General features: G+C 41.0%; 1 protein-coding gene across 4 annotated transcripts in view; it reads right to left on the reverse strand.

The window, feature by feature from the left end:
* Positions 1-16435, reverse strand: part of LOC102206806 (transforming acidic coiled-coil-containing protein 1-like) — a 24826-nt gene extending 8391 nt beyond the window's left edge. The window contains exons 1-3 of one of the 4 annotated variants that reach the window (XM_013914887.1): positions 16328-16435; positions 4993-5084; positions 360-786 (exon numbers count right to left, since the gene is read on the reverse strand). In XM_013914887.1, the coding sequence (XP_013770341.1) occupies positions 360-786; positions 4993-5084; positions 16328-16332 (524 nt within the window). In that variant the 5' untranslated portion in view covers positions 16333-16435. Of the gene's footprint in view, positions 1-359; positions 787-4992; positions 5085-6571; positions 7111-14884; positions 15328-16327 lie in introns of those variants that run through there. The other 3 variants (XM_013914886.1, XM_013914888.1, XM_013914883.1) reach the window with 3 other exon arrangements.
* Positions 16436-17163: the final 728 nt, after the last annotated feature.

Below are 17163 nucleotides of genomic sequence, written 5' to 3' on the forward strand. Positions count from 1 at the left end.
AAAAAAAAAAAAAAAAGCATTATTAAACACGATAATGCTGAATATTACTTCTTCATTAGAAAGAAGAGAAGAAGAAAAAACAGCTCACAGGACTTTTTCAAGACACACAACAGGCGACCACGGCTGATTAAAATGGGAACACTTTGATCTCCTAGGTTCATTGAGGACAATAGTGAGCATTCAGTACTGTTCCCTACAGCCACTAAAAGAGAAAAGCACTTGTTCAGCTTGAAAATGTGTGAGTCACCCTGGCTCAGATTCAGCATTTGTGTAACTGCAGTCACCGACTGGAACAGGGATGATTATGGCTGATGACTGGAAAGGACAGGGCTTCGTATACAAGTCTGTAACGTACTCACGTGATAATTGACCCTTTGGGCTCGCAGGTCAGTTTTGTGCTTGGTAGCAAAATGTCAGAGTCCATGTTGCCATTGAGCAAATCCGAATCCACACTAATGTCATGACTGAGAGTCAAGTTTGAATCCGGGCTTGAGTCGGACGTCACCGGAGCCTCGTCATCCACCTCGGAGGGATCGGGTTTGTTCAGCGGAGAGACGACAGACAGCGTTGGAGGCCGGGCAGCCTGTGGAAGAGTCTTTGATGGGGAAATGACCACTTCAGGTTTGTTACTGAGGGTGAGATTAAGGTTCTGATCCAAATTGAACCTGCTGTTGTCAGGCGAGGAGCTGGTAAGGTTGTTCAGAGAATCGACCTCTTGGGATGGAGCGGTACCAAGATCCTGGCTGGAGACTGTATTCAGAATGTGGTTTGTAACATCAGGAAAAACTGTGGAAAAAAAACGAAAAATAGAAGTCAGTTTATTTACAATTTGGGTATGCTGATTTAAACACATGTGGAGACTAAAATGCGCACTAATGTAGGTTTACGGAAGCTGTTTTCAACTCTCTACAGTGAGAGTTTCAACATTTAGGATGCAAAACCCTAAAAACAGACTCATATGTTGCTGACAGCCTTTATCGATCTACTTGTGCCACAGGGCTGCAAAGATATTTTTAATGTGACTGTGATCCTGAAGAGCTGTATCGAAAGTGATCGAGAGAAAACAGCTGTAATAAAATCAGGATCTGTGTCAAACAAGCTTCTGTACAGGATCACTTGCAAAGGATCCAGTTATGTTTTGGTGAGGCAGGTGAAGAGGGAGCCAATCTCATCTGAGATTTGCAGCTGGAAAAATTATATAGTTCAAACACTTAACATGCTGACAAAGAATCAACGAACTGCTCCGTACAGACAACAGAACTGAAAATCTAGAAACAAAAAGAATCCTCTATTTAAATGTCACTACTTAGCTAGTTTGTCATATAAGTTAACTAGTTAACCTTTGTACTGTGAAAAAAAAAAAGAAATTAAATGAGGAAAAAGGGCGAGCTAAGACGGAAAACACCTGGATTCAAAGGTTGAGAGGTGTGGCCCAATACTTTTGTCCATATAGTATATCGTGAGGTGGAGCGGGACAGCTGGCCATCGGAAGGTTTACTACCCAGCTCCCCATCAAGGTTATTACAAATTTTTTTTACCTCATTTATCTGAATTCTTTCTTTTGTTTGATTACATTGTCCCTCTGTTCAGCACTTTGGCCGGCGCTTGATGTCTTTTAAATGTGCTATACAAATAAAGCTGACTTGACCTGACTTAAACTACAAAAAAGGGTTAACTCTAATAAAGATAAAAACTAGATTTTCGACAAAGAAATTACCTGTAACTATTTAGTGAGCTTGGAAACTCAGCAGACGTTCTGAGTTTTAGTTTAGTAACAATTTCATTACAACTTGCCTGATGAGGCTTCGATGGATGTGTTTGTAAAGACGTTGGATGTATACAAGACTGTGACACTGTACTGGTTTCCTTGCATTTGGCCTCTGACATATGTACCCCATTCAGTAATAACAAGGACTAAACTTAAACTAAACACTTTCAAACAATAAAAGCTAAACTGACGCAAGAAAATCCACTGTGGAAACTAACTAACTGAAACTAAATTAAACAAAATTTCAAAATGAAATTAAAATAAAAAACAACTCAGAAAATACAAAAACTATAATAACTCTGCTCCCCATGGCTGCTTGTCACAGTTCCACTGGGCAAGATATTGAACCCTGAGTTGCCCCTGATGCATCCACCATAGGTGGATGGATTAGAAGGCACATAATATACTGTAACTTTGACACTAACATTTTGCATCATAATTTGCTGCTAATGAAAGAATACAATAGGGGTGTTAACCAACATGTTAAATGTAATAACTTGTGCAAAGCATTGCTATCTATAAATCCACTCCTCCAGTTCCTCCAGACTCTCTGATTGTAAACCACGAAACCTCACATCCCCATCCTGTGTCTATGTTAAGACTGCATCTGTCTCTGGAGGATTTAACCTTGTAGTGATTCATGAAACTTTTCCTTCTCCTGTTAGAGCACTTAAAATGGCTGCTGGCTTCCTCAAAGAACACTTCATTTCCTGTGTCCTTATACATGTCTTTAAGAGCTAGCTAACAACCACAGCAGCAGCTGAATCACACTGCTGCTGAAACACAGGAATCTCTATAACAAGTCAGACCCCCTCACCCATCCACATACTGTTAAACTTACAATACTACGCCCGTTAATAACGCAACAGGGACCTCTCCGTACGCTAACATGAATCGAGGCTTTGTGGTTTCAGCTCTTTCTCACACAGTTTGCTCTGATCGAATGCTAACGTGAGGCTAACTGAATCACAGAATAAGTTCAACTAAGCTTCAGCTGAAATCAGGATACTTTCAGGCACACAACAGAAACGCCCTTTGGAGACAAGGAACAGATGTAGAGGAACCACACCCAGTCATGCAAAGGACGTATGCACCACCACCACGTGGCTTAGCAACAAAAACAACATCAAGCTGAATTACAGATTCACAGCTCACTGAAAAAGAAAGCAACAGAAGACTGAACAGAGAAACAAATACAAGCATACACACAACTGCCTAAGGTTTCATCTTCATTATTGTTTAAATAATACATCTAGTTAGATTGTGGTGTGTGGATGTTCCCAAGAAAAGGCAGTAGTTTCCCAGAACCACAAGTCTTCTAATTATAGGGAACCCGAGTATCAGTTTCTCCACAGTTGATCTTTTATTCATGAAACTAACCCAGATTTCTTTAACTTAACGTGACTGTTTCAGCCCAAAAACTACTTTCAATAACAAATACGGTAATCTCCATTACTGTGTGGCACAGCTTCACATATACTGTGGTTACAAAACACATCCGTGCAAAATGGACACAACATATCCACACACACAGACGAAATCAATAACTGTTTAATCATCATTAAAGGACATGGAGAAACATTTGTGACAATCGCATTTGCTTCCACACAGAAACGCCATCGCCATGGTAATGCCTGGTACTTGTGTCTGTGCGTGTCTGAAAGCAGGACAGCTGAGGAAGAGGGGGTGAGAAGCACCCCAGTAGGCCTTGCTGGCAGGTTCAAAAAGAGAGGATTCAGCCCGCGTCATTTGCAAGTCTGTGCCTCACTGAAGAAAGCTCATTTACATGTCTGATTACCTTTCATAAGCACACTTTGAGCAGATCACAGTACGCCGATCCGAGACCAGATTCTGGCACGCTAAAACTGCATAATGAGCAACATAATATTCCCAGTATGAAGTTACACAAAGCAACTTTGCATTGTCTGAACATTTTAAACGCACACTAGCGTAAATACTACTGTTACAACCAAAGTATCACTTTTCTCCAAATTACAAAAGAAAGCAAAAACAAATCCAACCCAAAAGAGAAGGCATAATTATGAAAGTATTAGTCTTCAACAAGCTATTATTCTGAAGTAATAACAATAACTGTGACATCTTTCTTTATGTCCGCCTGTCTAAACTGACTCTCAGTGCAGATTTAGATCAGACATCTTAGCAGCTACCTAAGAATTAGGCCAGGTATTGTTTGAAACGCTTATGGATTATCTGTGCTTCCGTACCAATACAAATACATGTTATAGAAAGTATGGAAGACTAATTTTCAGCATTGTGTGACACAAGAAAAACCGGCTTGTTACCCAGCCCCACCTGTGAGTGTCAGCAGTCAGTCCGATTAGGCTTCATGCGCAGAGGTGCTTTTAACACCCCTCTCAGAGCTAAAACAAAATCACAAATGATTGGAAATATGTGGCATGGTCCATTATCCTGATGTAAGCAGACATTCAGGAGTCGACTGTTGCAGCCACAGTGTAGGACAGGGCGTAGGTGCTTCATCCCAACAGCACTCAGACTGCACAATAACCACGCAGGATAAATACCAGCTAAAAAACCCATCTGTAAACATTATCATTCCCACTGCACTGTAAGTACATATATAAAAAAATCTCTGTAATTTACTGCATTTGGTAACCATTTGTCCATACAAATCGGGGTGATAGTGTTATTTATTTATTTATTTATTTTTACCACGTCTTTAATTAACTTTTTCTTCCTGACCCTTGTCGTAATAACTTAATTTTCTCAGTGCGAGATTAATTGTGTCCATGTCTATCAGAAGACACACAGGCACAGTGTGGTCATAAAGGGATGGACATGGTCAACAGTTACACACCCTTACATCATACAGCAGAATGTATACATGTTTTCATGCTGTTTAACTCACTTAGATCATCTTTCTTACCCTTCCTTAATCTCAGTTTGTTCATATTAACCATGTCTGTGTGCCTAAATGCTGCCATGTCATTGGCTGATTAAATAACTGAATATGTGTAGCTAATAGAATAAATGTGGTTTACCAATTTTGTTAATCAGGTTTTCATTTTCTCAAGCATAAAGCTTATTTTGTTTATGAAATGACTAGAAACCAATTCATGTCTGTTAAATAAGAGGACACAGAGTCATTGCCTTTTCTGTACCACCAATCACACTCATCCTGCAGGTAGGGCGGATTCTGACAAGTGTACGAACACTGGGCTAGCTAAGCAGCTGAGCAATCTCACCTGAGTGGTTGGAGTTGTCCAGTTGGCCCAGCAGCTTCACAACACTCGGAGACTCGGCCTCTGGAGTCTCAAAGGTCCCCTCGGAGTCCGAACTGTGAGACAGAGGAATGAATAGATTCATGAACCTGAGCTACAACTGAGCTCAACTATTCATGGTATTATCTGGAATTAAAAGTCAAATGTTGCCTTTTGAAAATAAAATGTGCTGAAAGTGTGAAAACACAATATACAACATTGTATTTGCAAAAATCTTTAGAAGATGGGATAAAAATAAACATCACACTGTCTGATTTAAAGAAAGCGTTTCAGACAACGGTGTGCTGTCTGTGAGAACAGAGAGGCACTTAAAAGCTTCATAAGCTGCACATATGTCCTACAAACAGCTACTAAATTATGTTTATAAAACTTTGAATGCTGTTTTGGGGCGTTGGATCGTCTTGTTCCTTCTAACAAACACAGAACAGGTTTTCAGTATGGAATTCATGTTTTTTTAAGTGACCCAAGCACAATAGAGCTGAAAGTTCAAAGTGACCAAACATAAAGTGCTTTTATTTTAAAGGAAGTTAGAGGAAGGGAGAGGAGAGGAAGTGAAGCACTACAAGGCCACCTGCATCCTTTGCTCTTTAGTAACGACACACTGTGTCCCGCAACACACAAACACAGACACACACGCAGTCTTTGGGTCTGCTGTGTCAGCTGCCACGGCAACCAGCCAAAATTTATTTCCAAACTGTGGAGAGACTTAAAAAAAAAGGAGGGCATTAACAGCAAGGGTGTGTGTGTGTGTGTGTGTGTGTGTGTGTGTGTGTGTGTCAGTCACTTCAAAGAACATCAAAATGTCTGCACTCTAATGAAAGACAGCACAACAAGCAACAAAGCTCACAGTCCCAGCCACACTTCACCTCTGAAAACCAGCTCACACAAACTCACTGACACTCTGGGGCTCCATACAACCCCACCATCAGCAGCCAATCCTAATATACATAGCCACTCACCCCCTCACTGTGTACACACACACACACTCTGAGTCACATCCCAGTGACGGCCCCAACGGCTGCAATCTTGGAAGGTTACTTAGAGACTAGAAATGGACAAGAAAAAAATCTAAAGCTTTGGAAACTGTGGTTTTTTTTCTCCTGCCCACAGTTTTCAGCAACTGTTCTCCAACTACCACAGAGCCCTCACAAACACCCAAACACACATAAAAACAGGCCTAGGCAGTCCTACCGTTGGTTTCTCAAAGAAACATAAAACACATAAAACAGACACTCGTGAAACAGCAACCTGAGCGCCTGTGTTTTAAACAAGAATCTGTTTTTAGCAAATGATAGCATCATCAATCCTCAGCACAGGAAAGCATCAGAGATTATCACAGCTCTGAGCAGTTTGTCTGCTGTAAGTGATGCTCTGTCTCTTTGTATACAACCAACACCTGTCAGCATGACTCAGGGAAGTCATCACACAAACACCCACATTCACAATCAACCTGCGAGAGTCCGTGGCATCAAATCTTCTTTATCAGAGTGTATTTATTATACTGCAGCAGCTATGTTTCTCTATTCACTTCATGCACTCTTACATATCTTCTCCGTTATTCTTCGCTGCGGGCTGCCCATCATCAGCTGAACCTCCAGTCACTGCTGACCACGTCCATTTCGCCCACTGGACCGGCGACAACCAGGACATCCTTGCGACACGTTCAGTCCCGAGCGTGACGACACTTCTAAGAATTAATAGTGACCTTCCTCTTCCTCTGTTTCGATTACTACTGCTGTCAACGAAACTGGCAGTTTATCTTGGAGTGCCGCAAGAAAAGAAAAGAAAAGAAAGGCGAACACGAGTGCACGATCTGTGTTTTTGATTCTCTTCCTCTTCTTTTGCCTTGTCTGTTTGCCGTCTCACTTCCTCCTCTTGCTTAGCCGCTCAGATTTCCCATCCTGCTCTTCTGCTTTGTTGACGTTCGTGAGAGAGAAACGTGCCTCACACTGCTGCAGCTGCTTCTGTTGCCGCTCTGCTCTAAACAGCACTGACTCACACGGCACAGATTACTGGAGCATCAGTATTCACTCCTCCCTCTGCTCCCCTCCTTTTTTCACTCTCCGCTCTGTCTGGGCGGACGATCAGCTGGTTAACAGACATCAGCTCGCCCTGCTCCCACATGTTTGCTAACTCTCTTGTTTATCCTCAGGAGTTTGCCTTTCCCCGCTCCGATCCTTTCAGGGTCAAGCGAGGAGAGGGGGGGAAAGGAGAGCCAAAGCTTCCTGTTTAAAGAGGCAAGAAGGGTTTTCTCTGGGGCAGACAGACTACTACAGAGAAAGTGGATGAGGTGATCAGGCTAAGGGAGAAGAATTAATAGGGCATATATACATTTTAAAAGCTGTAAGTATATGAAGTATTCTGAAAAGACTGGTGCAAATGCTATCTGGAAATTATACCCTGCTGTAAAGCCCATTTACTCAACATCACCCCCTCCCCCCACAACTATAAACCTTAAAGCACTCATTTATACATCATGACACAAGCATTTCTGAGCATTTCACAAACTGCTAGCTACTATGCTTGTCACACAAAACCTCTAGAGTTGTAAAACTATCCAGTCAGCCTCAGCTCTCTCAAGAAAAATACCCTTTTAATTCAACGAGCCAGAGAATGACCAGACTGCTTTGAGCTGATAGAAAGGCAACAGTCAAGATAAGCAGAAGAACATCTCTGAATCGAACCTTGAAGCTGAGAGGCTATAACAGCAGAGGACCACGCAGTCCTACTCTTGTCAGCTCAGAACAGGAAACAGGCTCAGCTCACATGGGCAAAAACTTGGCTGATCAGAAATCATGAAAGCATCGATCCATCCTGCCTTGTATCAACGGTTCAGGCTGGTGATGTTGGCGTAACGGTGTGGGGAATATTTTCTTGGCATATGAGCATCGTTTAAACCTCATAGCCAAACCTGAGTATTGTTGCTGACCACATCCATCTCTTTATGACCACAGTGTATCCAGGACCATGGATAACAGACTATGAGGATAAAAGTCAACTTTTGAACATGACACTGAGTTCACAGTAAACAAATGGCCTCCGCAGCCACCAAAACTCAATCCAACAGAGCACATCTGGAATGTGGTGGAACGGGAGACTCACATCTTGGATGTACATTTGACAAATCTGCAGCAAATGTGTGATTCTATCATGTCAACATGGACCAACATTTCTGAGAAATATTTCCAGTTGAATCTGTGCCACAAAAAATTAAGACAATTCTGAAGGCAAAAAGAGGTCAAGGCCAAGGCACATCTCACAAAGTGGGTGGTGTATGTACTCTGAGAGCTTTCCAGATGCGATAAAATCTTTACAACTTTGGCTGCTTTAAAAACAGACGTCGTGGCTTTTTATTATCATGGATTGAAGGATGTTTCTCACAAATTAAATGACTGAGATGTTGCTCAGTCAATTTGCTTAGTGAGACTGAAAGGTACTTTAGCTGTAATTTGCTGTAACAGCTTGACTTGGCAACACAGAGGCCCGCATGAAAAAGAGGATTCGAGATTAAATATTTCTAACGAGGACTAACAATAGTCTCTTTACCTTTATAATAATGCAGGCAAGTAAAATCTGAGCTGAGAATAAAGTTGCTGATCTAGTAATATGTCATCAACTAACAGAGCTACTATTCACTTAAACGATCCAAGCCAGCCTGAGGACAAATCAATACAGCAAACCTAAATTCAGCAGTAACGATGCAGCTCAGCACGACACCGGCAGAATAAAGTATTTCGCTGAAAGCTTCATCGTTGCTCACACAAATGCCTCTGAGGTTGCTCATGGGTGGCTTATGTAAGTCCAGGCTTTCACATTTATACCTCTCTCCCTTTCTCACACACACGCACGCACGCACACACGCACACGCGCGCACACACACACACACGGTATCTAGGCCAGATGAGATGAGATGTATTCTCTGACAACAAAAAAAGACATGAACCATGAATAATCTAATAACAGGAAGAAGCTCCAACTACTGTGAAAAAGGTGAACTGGGAATGAGAACGAAAGCATTTTATTGCTTATGCTTTTTATTTGAAGGTGCCCGTCCTGCCATTTACTGCTCCCACAAAACACGTGGAAGGAAAGACAGGAGCGCTATTATCACACTGAGCAGATCCACAGATACACGCAGGCAGCGAGAGAGGGAAAGATTAACCAGTGCACTCACACATATTTTTTACACACTGGCGAACACATAAAAAGAGGCTCTGTTCAGCCTATGATGAGTCGACAGCGAAAACAGAGCAAATGAGAGCCATGGCAACCGGAAAAGACTGATTTAATTAAGCGCACAGAGACGGGGGAAGTGTTAGAAAAGCGAGAGGCAGAAAGAGGGAGATAATAGAAATGAAAAGATCTGGGATATGAAAGAGAAAAGAAAAAGAACGTTTGGGGCGGGAGAAGAATCTCAAACATTTGTTTGTGTTTGCTTTTAGTCGCCTTTGTTCCCTTATCAGGACAGATGAGAAGACAAACCTGTCTGTCCTAGAGAGGACGGTCTGCCTGCAGCTAACAAAGCCCTTCAAGCAGCACACAAAGGTGAAGTGAAAAGGCCATGCAAGATTATTTATTCAATTTCAGTTACAACAATGGCTTTAGATATTAAAACCAAGCCAGCTGTTTGGAAACATTTTAGTCCAGTGTAGAATGAGAAATACAAGTTTATTCAAAGTTCAAATAATCATGATCATTACATAATCATAATAAAGTAGCCATATGTGATATACACTATGTGCTGCACAAACTCTTCACCCTGCAACACCTGGAGATGTGAACTGGCCATACGAGGAAAACAGTAAGTAAAACAGTACACCGTCTGTGAGTGGAAATATCCCTCACTCTCCCTGGCAGAGGCACAGACCGCAGACAGAAGCAGGAGGAAAATACAAGGGGGAAAATCAACTCTTATGTAATACCTTGAAACCACAAATAGCACACACAAGTAACAGTGGCAAAGCCCACACATACACGTTCTCCTATAAGTGGTCATCGGCTCTCGTAGTAACACACACACACAAAAACAAAAAGAAACGACTATGGCACATTAAAAAGGCACACTCCTACACTGGACCAGGTCTATTATATGGGTGTGCTGTCAGTTAATGTAGCAAGAATGCACATCGTTAATCACGGAATAAATGTTGACTGAAAGCAGCATGTGTGGTTACGAGCTAAGAATAAATGGGCCGTGAAAAACATGTCTGTGAGCCGCAGCAGAGGTGATGTGATACTGGATGAGATAAGTGTGTGTTTGTGTGTAGACTAAGAAGGAATTAGTGGGGCATCCCAGCTATCACAAACTGTTTATTTCTATGCCTAATCCATTGCATGATGATATAAGGTTAGCCGCCCGACGCTCACTTTAGCGCCAGTATAAAGTTTACACACCGCCTGTAAATATTCTTTGTCCTTAGATGAATACTATGATTTCACTTTGAAATTTATGAAGTATTTTTTAATTTGGACATTCTTGTGTTTCCCTCTTCATCAGCTGGACAAAAGCTCACCTTTTCACAAAAAGTGGCCCTGTGTCTCACGAGACGAGCAGATTGCTATGATAAACTGTTGGAAATGTTGCCTTTATACCCAAGGAATACTACACTATTGTCACTTATTGTCACTTATTCACGTCTTACATTTTTATTTTACATCTTTTAGTCTGTTCTGTGTATTTTATGGTATTATTTGGCTTTTTTGTCTTTCTCCTGGCCGCAAGACACATTTTACCAGAAAAAAATAAAGTTAAGCTGTAGTTGAAATGACTTTGGTCAGCCCCAAAAGGTTACAAAGCCTTTGATTATAACAGTCATCCCAACATGACTTTATGTTTCTATCCAGTACAGCTAAGAATAACAGAGTCATCAGCATGTTTTGTGTCCAGTGTAATTGCAGCTTACATTCTTTTAATGTTAGATTTCAGCTCCGGCTGTGTTTCAATTAGAAGCTGCATTCGAGTGAATGCGCAAAATGTCATCCTTGAATGGTTCTTCTTTGATCAACAATCACACAGCACAAATGCTAAACGGCAAACATGTCATGTGACGTACACACCAGTGCTACTGCGTCCAACCTCAAATGGCTAAAATTAAAAAGTAACATTTTTTCTATTTTTATTTTTATTTTTAACAGATTCAACTTCCACTTGGTGGAATACAAACATAACAGAGCCTGGATTCCCTTTTAAAGACAGTTGCCATGAATTCCTGAAATAAGTCACTTTTCCCATAACTTTTACATAAGAGCATGTTTAATGTCTCACAAAAGACAGTCTGGATTAGATAATATTACAACAAACGGAACACTATGTTGGCTTCTTAAAAGATATGGCTCCATCTAGTGGTCATTTTTTGGAACTATTCCTCACGTAAGAAAAACGAAATGACACAAAGGCCAACACTAGCTTCAGTCAGCGATTCAATAATACAAAACATGGATGCAAAAGAAGTGAGTGGACATGACACAAAAAATAAATGTAAAAAAAAAAAATCATGTGTCATCTTTGGGAGCCTAAATATTTCACTCCTGATGGGATGGGAGTGTCCTCTTTAAAAATGTTAAATGTTCTCCATAGAACACAAGGGGTCACTGCATGATTAGATTTATATGAAAATGGTGCCAGTTATTCACAAGGGCCTTCAAAATCACCAAATACTAACCCAGTTGAACACCCGTGGGAGATTTTGAACAGCTCTCTCTCCAAAACCATCATCAAACCCCAAGATGAAGAAATAATAGCCCTCACCCCTCCAGTGAGGTTACACAGACTTTTAGAATTAGCAGAGAATTAGAATCAGGTTGTTCTTGCTGCACTTGTTGCCACATCAACTTACTAAAAGAATTTATGGTACTTTAATTTTTCATCTGTCGGTAGGTGGAAACCCGATGCTGTTGTTAATAATTACTACCCCATTTCCAAAAAAGTTGGTATTCTGTGTGAAATGTGAATAAAAACAGAATTCAAATGTACCATGTTAAGAAAAATACGAGGTCATTTTGAATTTGGCAGTAACAGATCTCTCATTTAACAACAGTCTGTAAACATCTGGGAACTGAGAGACCAGCTGTTGGACTCTGGGGAGAGGAATGTTCTCTAATTCTCGCTGGAATATCGGATTCTAGCTGCTCAACAGCCCTGGGTCTCCTTTGTTGTATTTTCCATGTCATGATGCTCTGAGTGTTTTCAGTTGGTGAAATGTCTGGACTGCAGGCAGGTCAGTTCACCACGTGGAATCTTGTACTATGAAGACATGCTCTTGTCATTGATGAGGCATGTAGTTTAGCATTTTCTTGCTGAAATATGCAAGACCTTCCCTAAAAAAGCCTGGATGGTTGCTCACCTCAACTACTATAAAAGGATGCTGCATCCATGTTATCCCAAAGGAATTCCAGATTCATCTGACCACAGAACAGTTTTCCACTTTGCGTCTGTCCATTTTAAATGAGCTTTGGTCCAGAGAAGTGAGCAGCATTTATGGATCCCATTCACATATTAATCGTCTGAACTAAAACAGACAATCAATATGGCATGAAAGTTTTAATCTGCATTTGTGGATGGCAGAGTGAATGGTTTTCCAGAAAAGTTCCTGAGCCAATGCAGTGAGGTTTGTAAATGCAGTTTTCCTGCAGATTTGTGAATCTGTCTATCGTTACTTTTCCAGTCTTTTGTTGCCTCGTCCCAACTTTTTTTTTTTGCTGCCATCAAATTTAAAATGACCAAATATCTTTCATGAAACTGTAAAATGTCTATGTTTAAACATTCAACAGCTTTTCTATGTTCTGTTGTGAATAAAACATTTTTGTCTATGAAATTTTAGCAGTTCAGAATTGTAAAGCAGTAAACTATTTTATCTTAATCTGATGTGCTGATCAGAGCTGTGATTAAAATTTTGGTGGGACAGCAGAAGATTTTCAGATTTCAGTCTGGGCGGTGGCATTCTTCAGTTTGGGAAGGGCTGTTATAAAAGACGCACAGAGATAAATTTACACAAAGAGAGACTCGTGCTCCAAATTCTTTGGTATGCTTTTGGGAAGCACATCGCGAAAGAGTACCTGAATATTTTATAGAGAACATTCAATTATTTGCGTCAGAGTGGAAAACTAGCTCGGAGTGAACACAGTTACAATCATCAGAGCCGAAGCCCTTGCAGTGCTGCAATGCACTAAAATAACCCGACTGACAGCGACATGATAAAACAAAGAGAGAAAGAATGACGCGATGTGATAATAAGAGAGGACTGATGCACAGGCACCAGCTGAGCTACTGTTTTGGACTACAACAGGAACAAAAGAGCACACAATTCCCACACTACAGTTCATGTCCATAGTGTGGGAGGGAGTCGACACACCCCACTGCAACTTATGTTTGTATTTACATTCATATCTTCAAATCAAATCAAAACAAGTTTAACTGCCATTAGAAAGCCAATATAGCTATACTTATTCTTAACTGCATTTCAACATCCAATGTATGGTGCAAATCAAAGTTTTTACCTGTTAACTTCACAATTATTTAGCCGTGATTTTCATCTTTATGCTGGTAATACCCCACAGCGAAGCCTTATGCTTAAAATCAATGCTTATCCTTAGATTTGTCACATCTTCATGTATTCACAATACATGAAGACAGTGACATTTCACTCCACGTTAGATTGATTTGTACCATGGAGAAGGAAATGAGCTCCAAATGCAGGGCAGCTTTTTCCCAAGTGAGACTCTCTCTGCGTGTTCAGGGGTTTTGGAGAGCAAAAAAAAAAAAACAGTGTACATCTAAGACTGCTCCAGTTAGGATATAAAATGGATGATGAAGCCAACTAAATTTAGATCCTAAGCTGAAAGCTCCTATCCCACAGCAGTGTTTGGTTTCCCAGTGTTCTCTCAAAGAGGACCCCAACCCCCATCTGACCTTACAAAAACACAGATGGATACAGAAGACTGGAGTATGCTTGAGCGGTGAGATTTTTTTTAAACCAGCTGAGCATTTCTTAAACACGGCTTTGTCTCAGTGTTTGTCCCTTTGAGTTCTCTGCAGCTTTTTCTTACAGTTGCTCTCTGTGTTCTGCTGCCATCTCCAAAATAATATCAGTTTCAGTACATGGCAGCAGTGCTTCTCATATTAACAGCCACTGACAAGAACCACTAAAATAACACACAATGTGAAACTGTTGTTTCGCTACAAGGAGCTTAGAAAAGCTTTTAAGTAGGACGAAGTGAAAGGACTCGCTCTTTGTGACAAAGGATTAAGAAAAAGAAGAGGATGAGCGGTGACTGGGTGCTTTCTAGCCTCAGCTCAAACATTTAAATGTCCTTTTTTTCAATATAAGTGTTCCAGACAGCTGCGGTTTTCACATCTCACGGGTCTTTAAGGATGTCAAACATGATGCATGAACGAAACAGGAATCTGCAGTACGGTACCTGAAAGAAATGGACTGCACAATTTGTACGATTAACGCAGTGCAGATTAGGGTTAGAATTAGGGTCACAGCGGCATAATCAAAACCTGCCAGCAGCATTGTGTTTTATACTGTGGTAACTACAGCAGCTGTCAAAACTGAACTGCTTTGGACCTTCAGCTCATGTTATCAGCTGCGCCACTCCTCAGTCAAGCTCGCTTGCCTTCTGCCTTTAGTCTGATTTGAATACCTAACTAGTATTCAAACTCCCACGATGGGCAAATTTGCCTAGCACAGAAAGTCCTGTTTGCTTCAGTGCCCCAAAACTGCACTTTGATTCCTTATCTCCCACTTCTCTTCCTCCTCACTGACAGAAGCATCCACGTTAGACAAAACACCAAAGAGCTGGAGCATCTCCCCACGCTCACAGACAAACATACAAATGAAGAATCTAGCCTTACATGCTGTTCTTCTTGCGAGGAGAGCTGACAGATCCCTTCCTGTGCTGGCTGAGAGAGCCCCCCATGGCAACAGCAGCGTCTATACTTGGTACAGGTACGTCCCAGATGTCTTCTTCCACTTCCGAGTTTCACCTCTGTGTCTCCTCCCGACAGTCTGGCTCAGCTTCAGAGCAGCGCGACACACCGCTCCTCATGGCTGACTAGTTATTATTTAACCAAGCGGCCTCTCCTCTTTCCTCTTTCACAGACTCTGTTGATGCTCTACGGAGCATCATCAGCACTACACGTGAATGGTGACAAGTCCCGCCTCCTTGCTCTACTTCCCAAGCTTCATCATCTCCCTCTCCTTCTCCTTCAAAACACACACACACACACACACCCCAGACCAATAGCACTGCCCTTTGGAGAAAGACAGAGAAGTTAAATGTGTGTGTGACGGGGGAAAATTAGGATCAAGCATAAAGAGTTGGACAGGAGGCAGATACAATGTGTGTACCAGTGTGTCACGGGGGGTATCTGGCAGACTTGACAGAATTGTTTAAGACAGAGAGAGCCTCTTCTATTGTTCGTGGGCTGAATAACAGATCTGACATCCAGGGGGAGAGAAAGAGTTGGTGGCATAAAACACAGCTCCACTTGTTATATCACATTCCTGCTACCTGCTGTCACCCAAAGCCCCCTCCCCCAAAAAAGAGATTTAACATGACAACAAACATGCCCTTTCACTGTAAGGAAGTATTGTTTGTACACTTTCATTTCTCATGTTGATTGGTTAGATTTTGACCTCTTAACCCTTAATCAGCCTCTAAGTTTACTTCAGAATCAGGTCATACAGTGTGATTAACATGACAAGAGGCTTAATCGAGGCTGATAAAGACTAAACACTGTTGTGAAAATAAAAAAAAGCTATTGTTTAACCATTAATTTGAAGGAAAGCGCTTATAGGGTTGGTCCAATCCTCATGCTGAGTCACAGTGCAGCAGAGACGATTAATTAATAAATAAAGAAACCACAGCTCTTGATACAAGTCAGTCTGACCACGTCTGTCTCTAATGATTAAAGGAAGAATGGTTTAAAACCTCAGAGTGTTGCAGGGTCAGTAATTGGAGTCACCCAAAAGCTATAGCACATAATTTCCTCCCACTGAAGTGAATCACACGAGGCTCAGTATGGAGGTCCCAGCTTTTGAATGACACATATTTTTACCCAACAGGGACAACTACGGAAATGCGCTGAAAATATAAAAGTACAATTTACCAGCTATTACTACAAGCATGGACTCTTTTGTGGTCTCTCAGTTTGGGAGCTACTGTTTTATCGTTTTTTTATCGTTTGACCTGCAACATGCATTAAAAAAAACCACGAGCATTAAAACGAAGACAAACACCTCTGACAAAAAGCTTTAAGACTAACCGTAAAAACAAGTTCAAGACTTTGACTTACCTCATTGCTTTTGCCCAAATCTGCAGGCCAACTCAACCGCTGCGACTGATAGTGTGTTTATCACTTAACTGCGCATGCCCGAGTGATTTGCTATAGTAACGACAATGAGATCGTTACATCTGAGAATTATGAGCTGCGTCCTTCGTGTGTGGTTTACTTTTTTTTGGCTGCTCTTACTTACTTAAAAACATCCCCTCGTCTTTGTTTGAAGGATTTATTACTTTGCAAATCTGAATTGACTGAGAAAGTTTTTTGTTGTGTTGCTTCTAATCAAACGTTAAAAACTAAATAAAGTAAAAGATTTTTTTTTAAATCTATTAACTTAAAAAAAAAATATATATATACACTCTTGAAAAAGCTCATAAAATCACGAAAATGAAATTTAATATACATATACAGAAAATTTGTCATGGAAACCTGCCTGATGAGGCTGTGGTACATATTTTTTATCTATGACTGCAGAAAACATGGAGCACACAGTCATTGGTCAGAACAAGGCGACTGCTGAATGTCGCAGTTGCTGCCAAAAAGCCACTAAAGGCAGATTGCAATTTAAACACTGTCTCCAGGTAGACAACAGGAGTGATTCACCTCCTGCTTTCAGGCCTGCAGCTATCAGGCTTGTGATGTTCTCCTTCATCTTATAGATGACAGAAATTCATTTTTGGAGAGGCACAAATAATTTGTGTGGCATCTTATTTGATGCAGAAAGCCTGATTGTTCTGTAAATAGTTGGAAATTGATATTTAAAAAAAAAACCCCATCTTGGCTGCATTTTTAGAATTTTATCAGTCAACAGTGTCATGGCACGGACATACGCGGATACCAGTGGAACT

This window comes from Pundamilia nyererei, unplaced genomic scaffold (assembly GCF_000239375.1).
Source record: "Pundamilia nyererei isolate P.nyererei 1_Seehausen unplaced genomic scaffold, PunNye1.0 scaffold00006, whole genome shotgun sequence".
Classification (NCBI taxonomy): Eukaryota; Metazoa; Chordata; class Actinopteri; order Cichliformes; family Cichlidae; genus Pundamilia; species Pundamilia nyererei.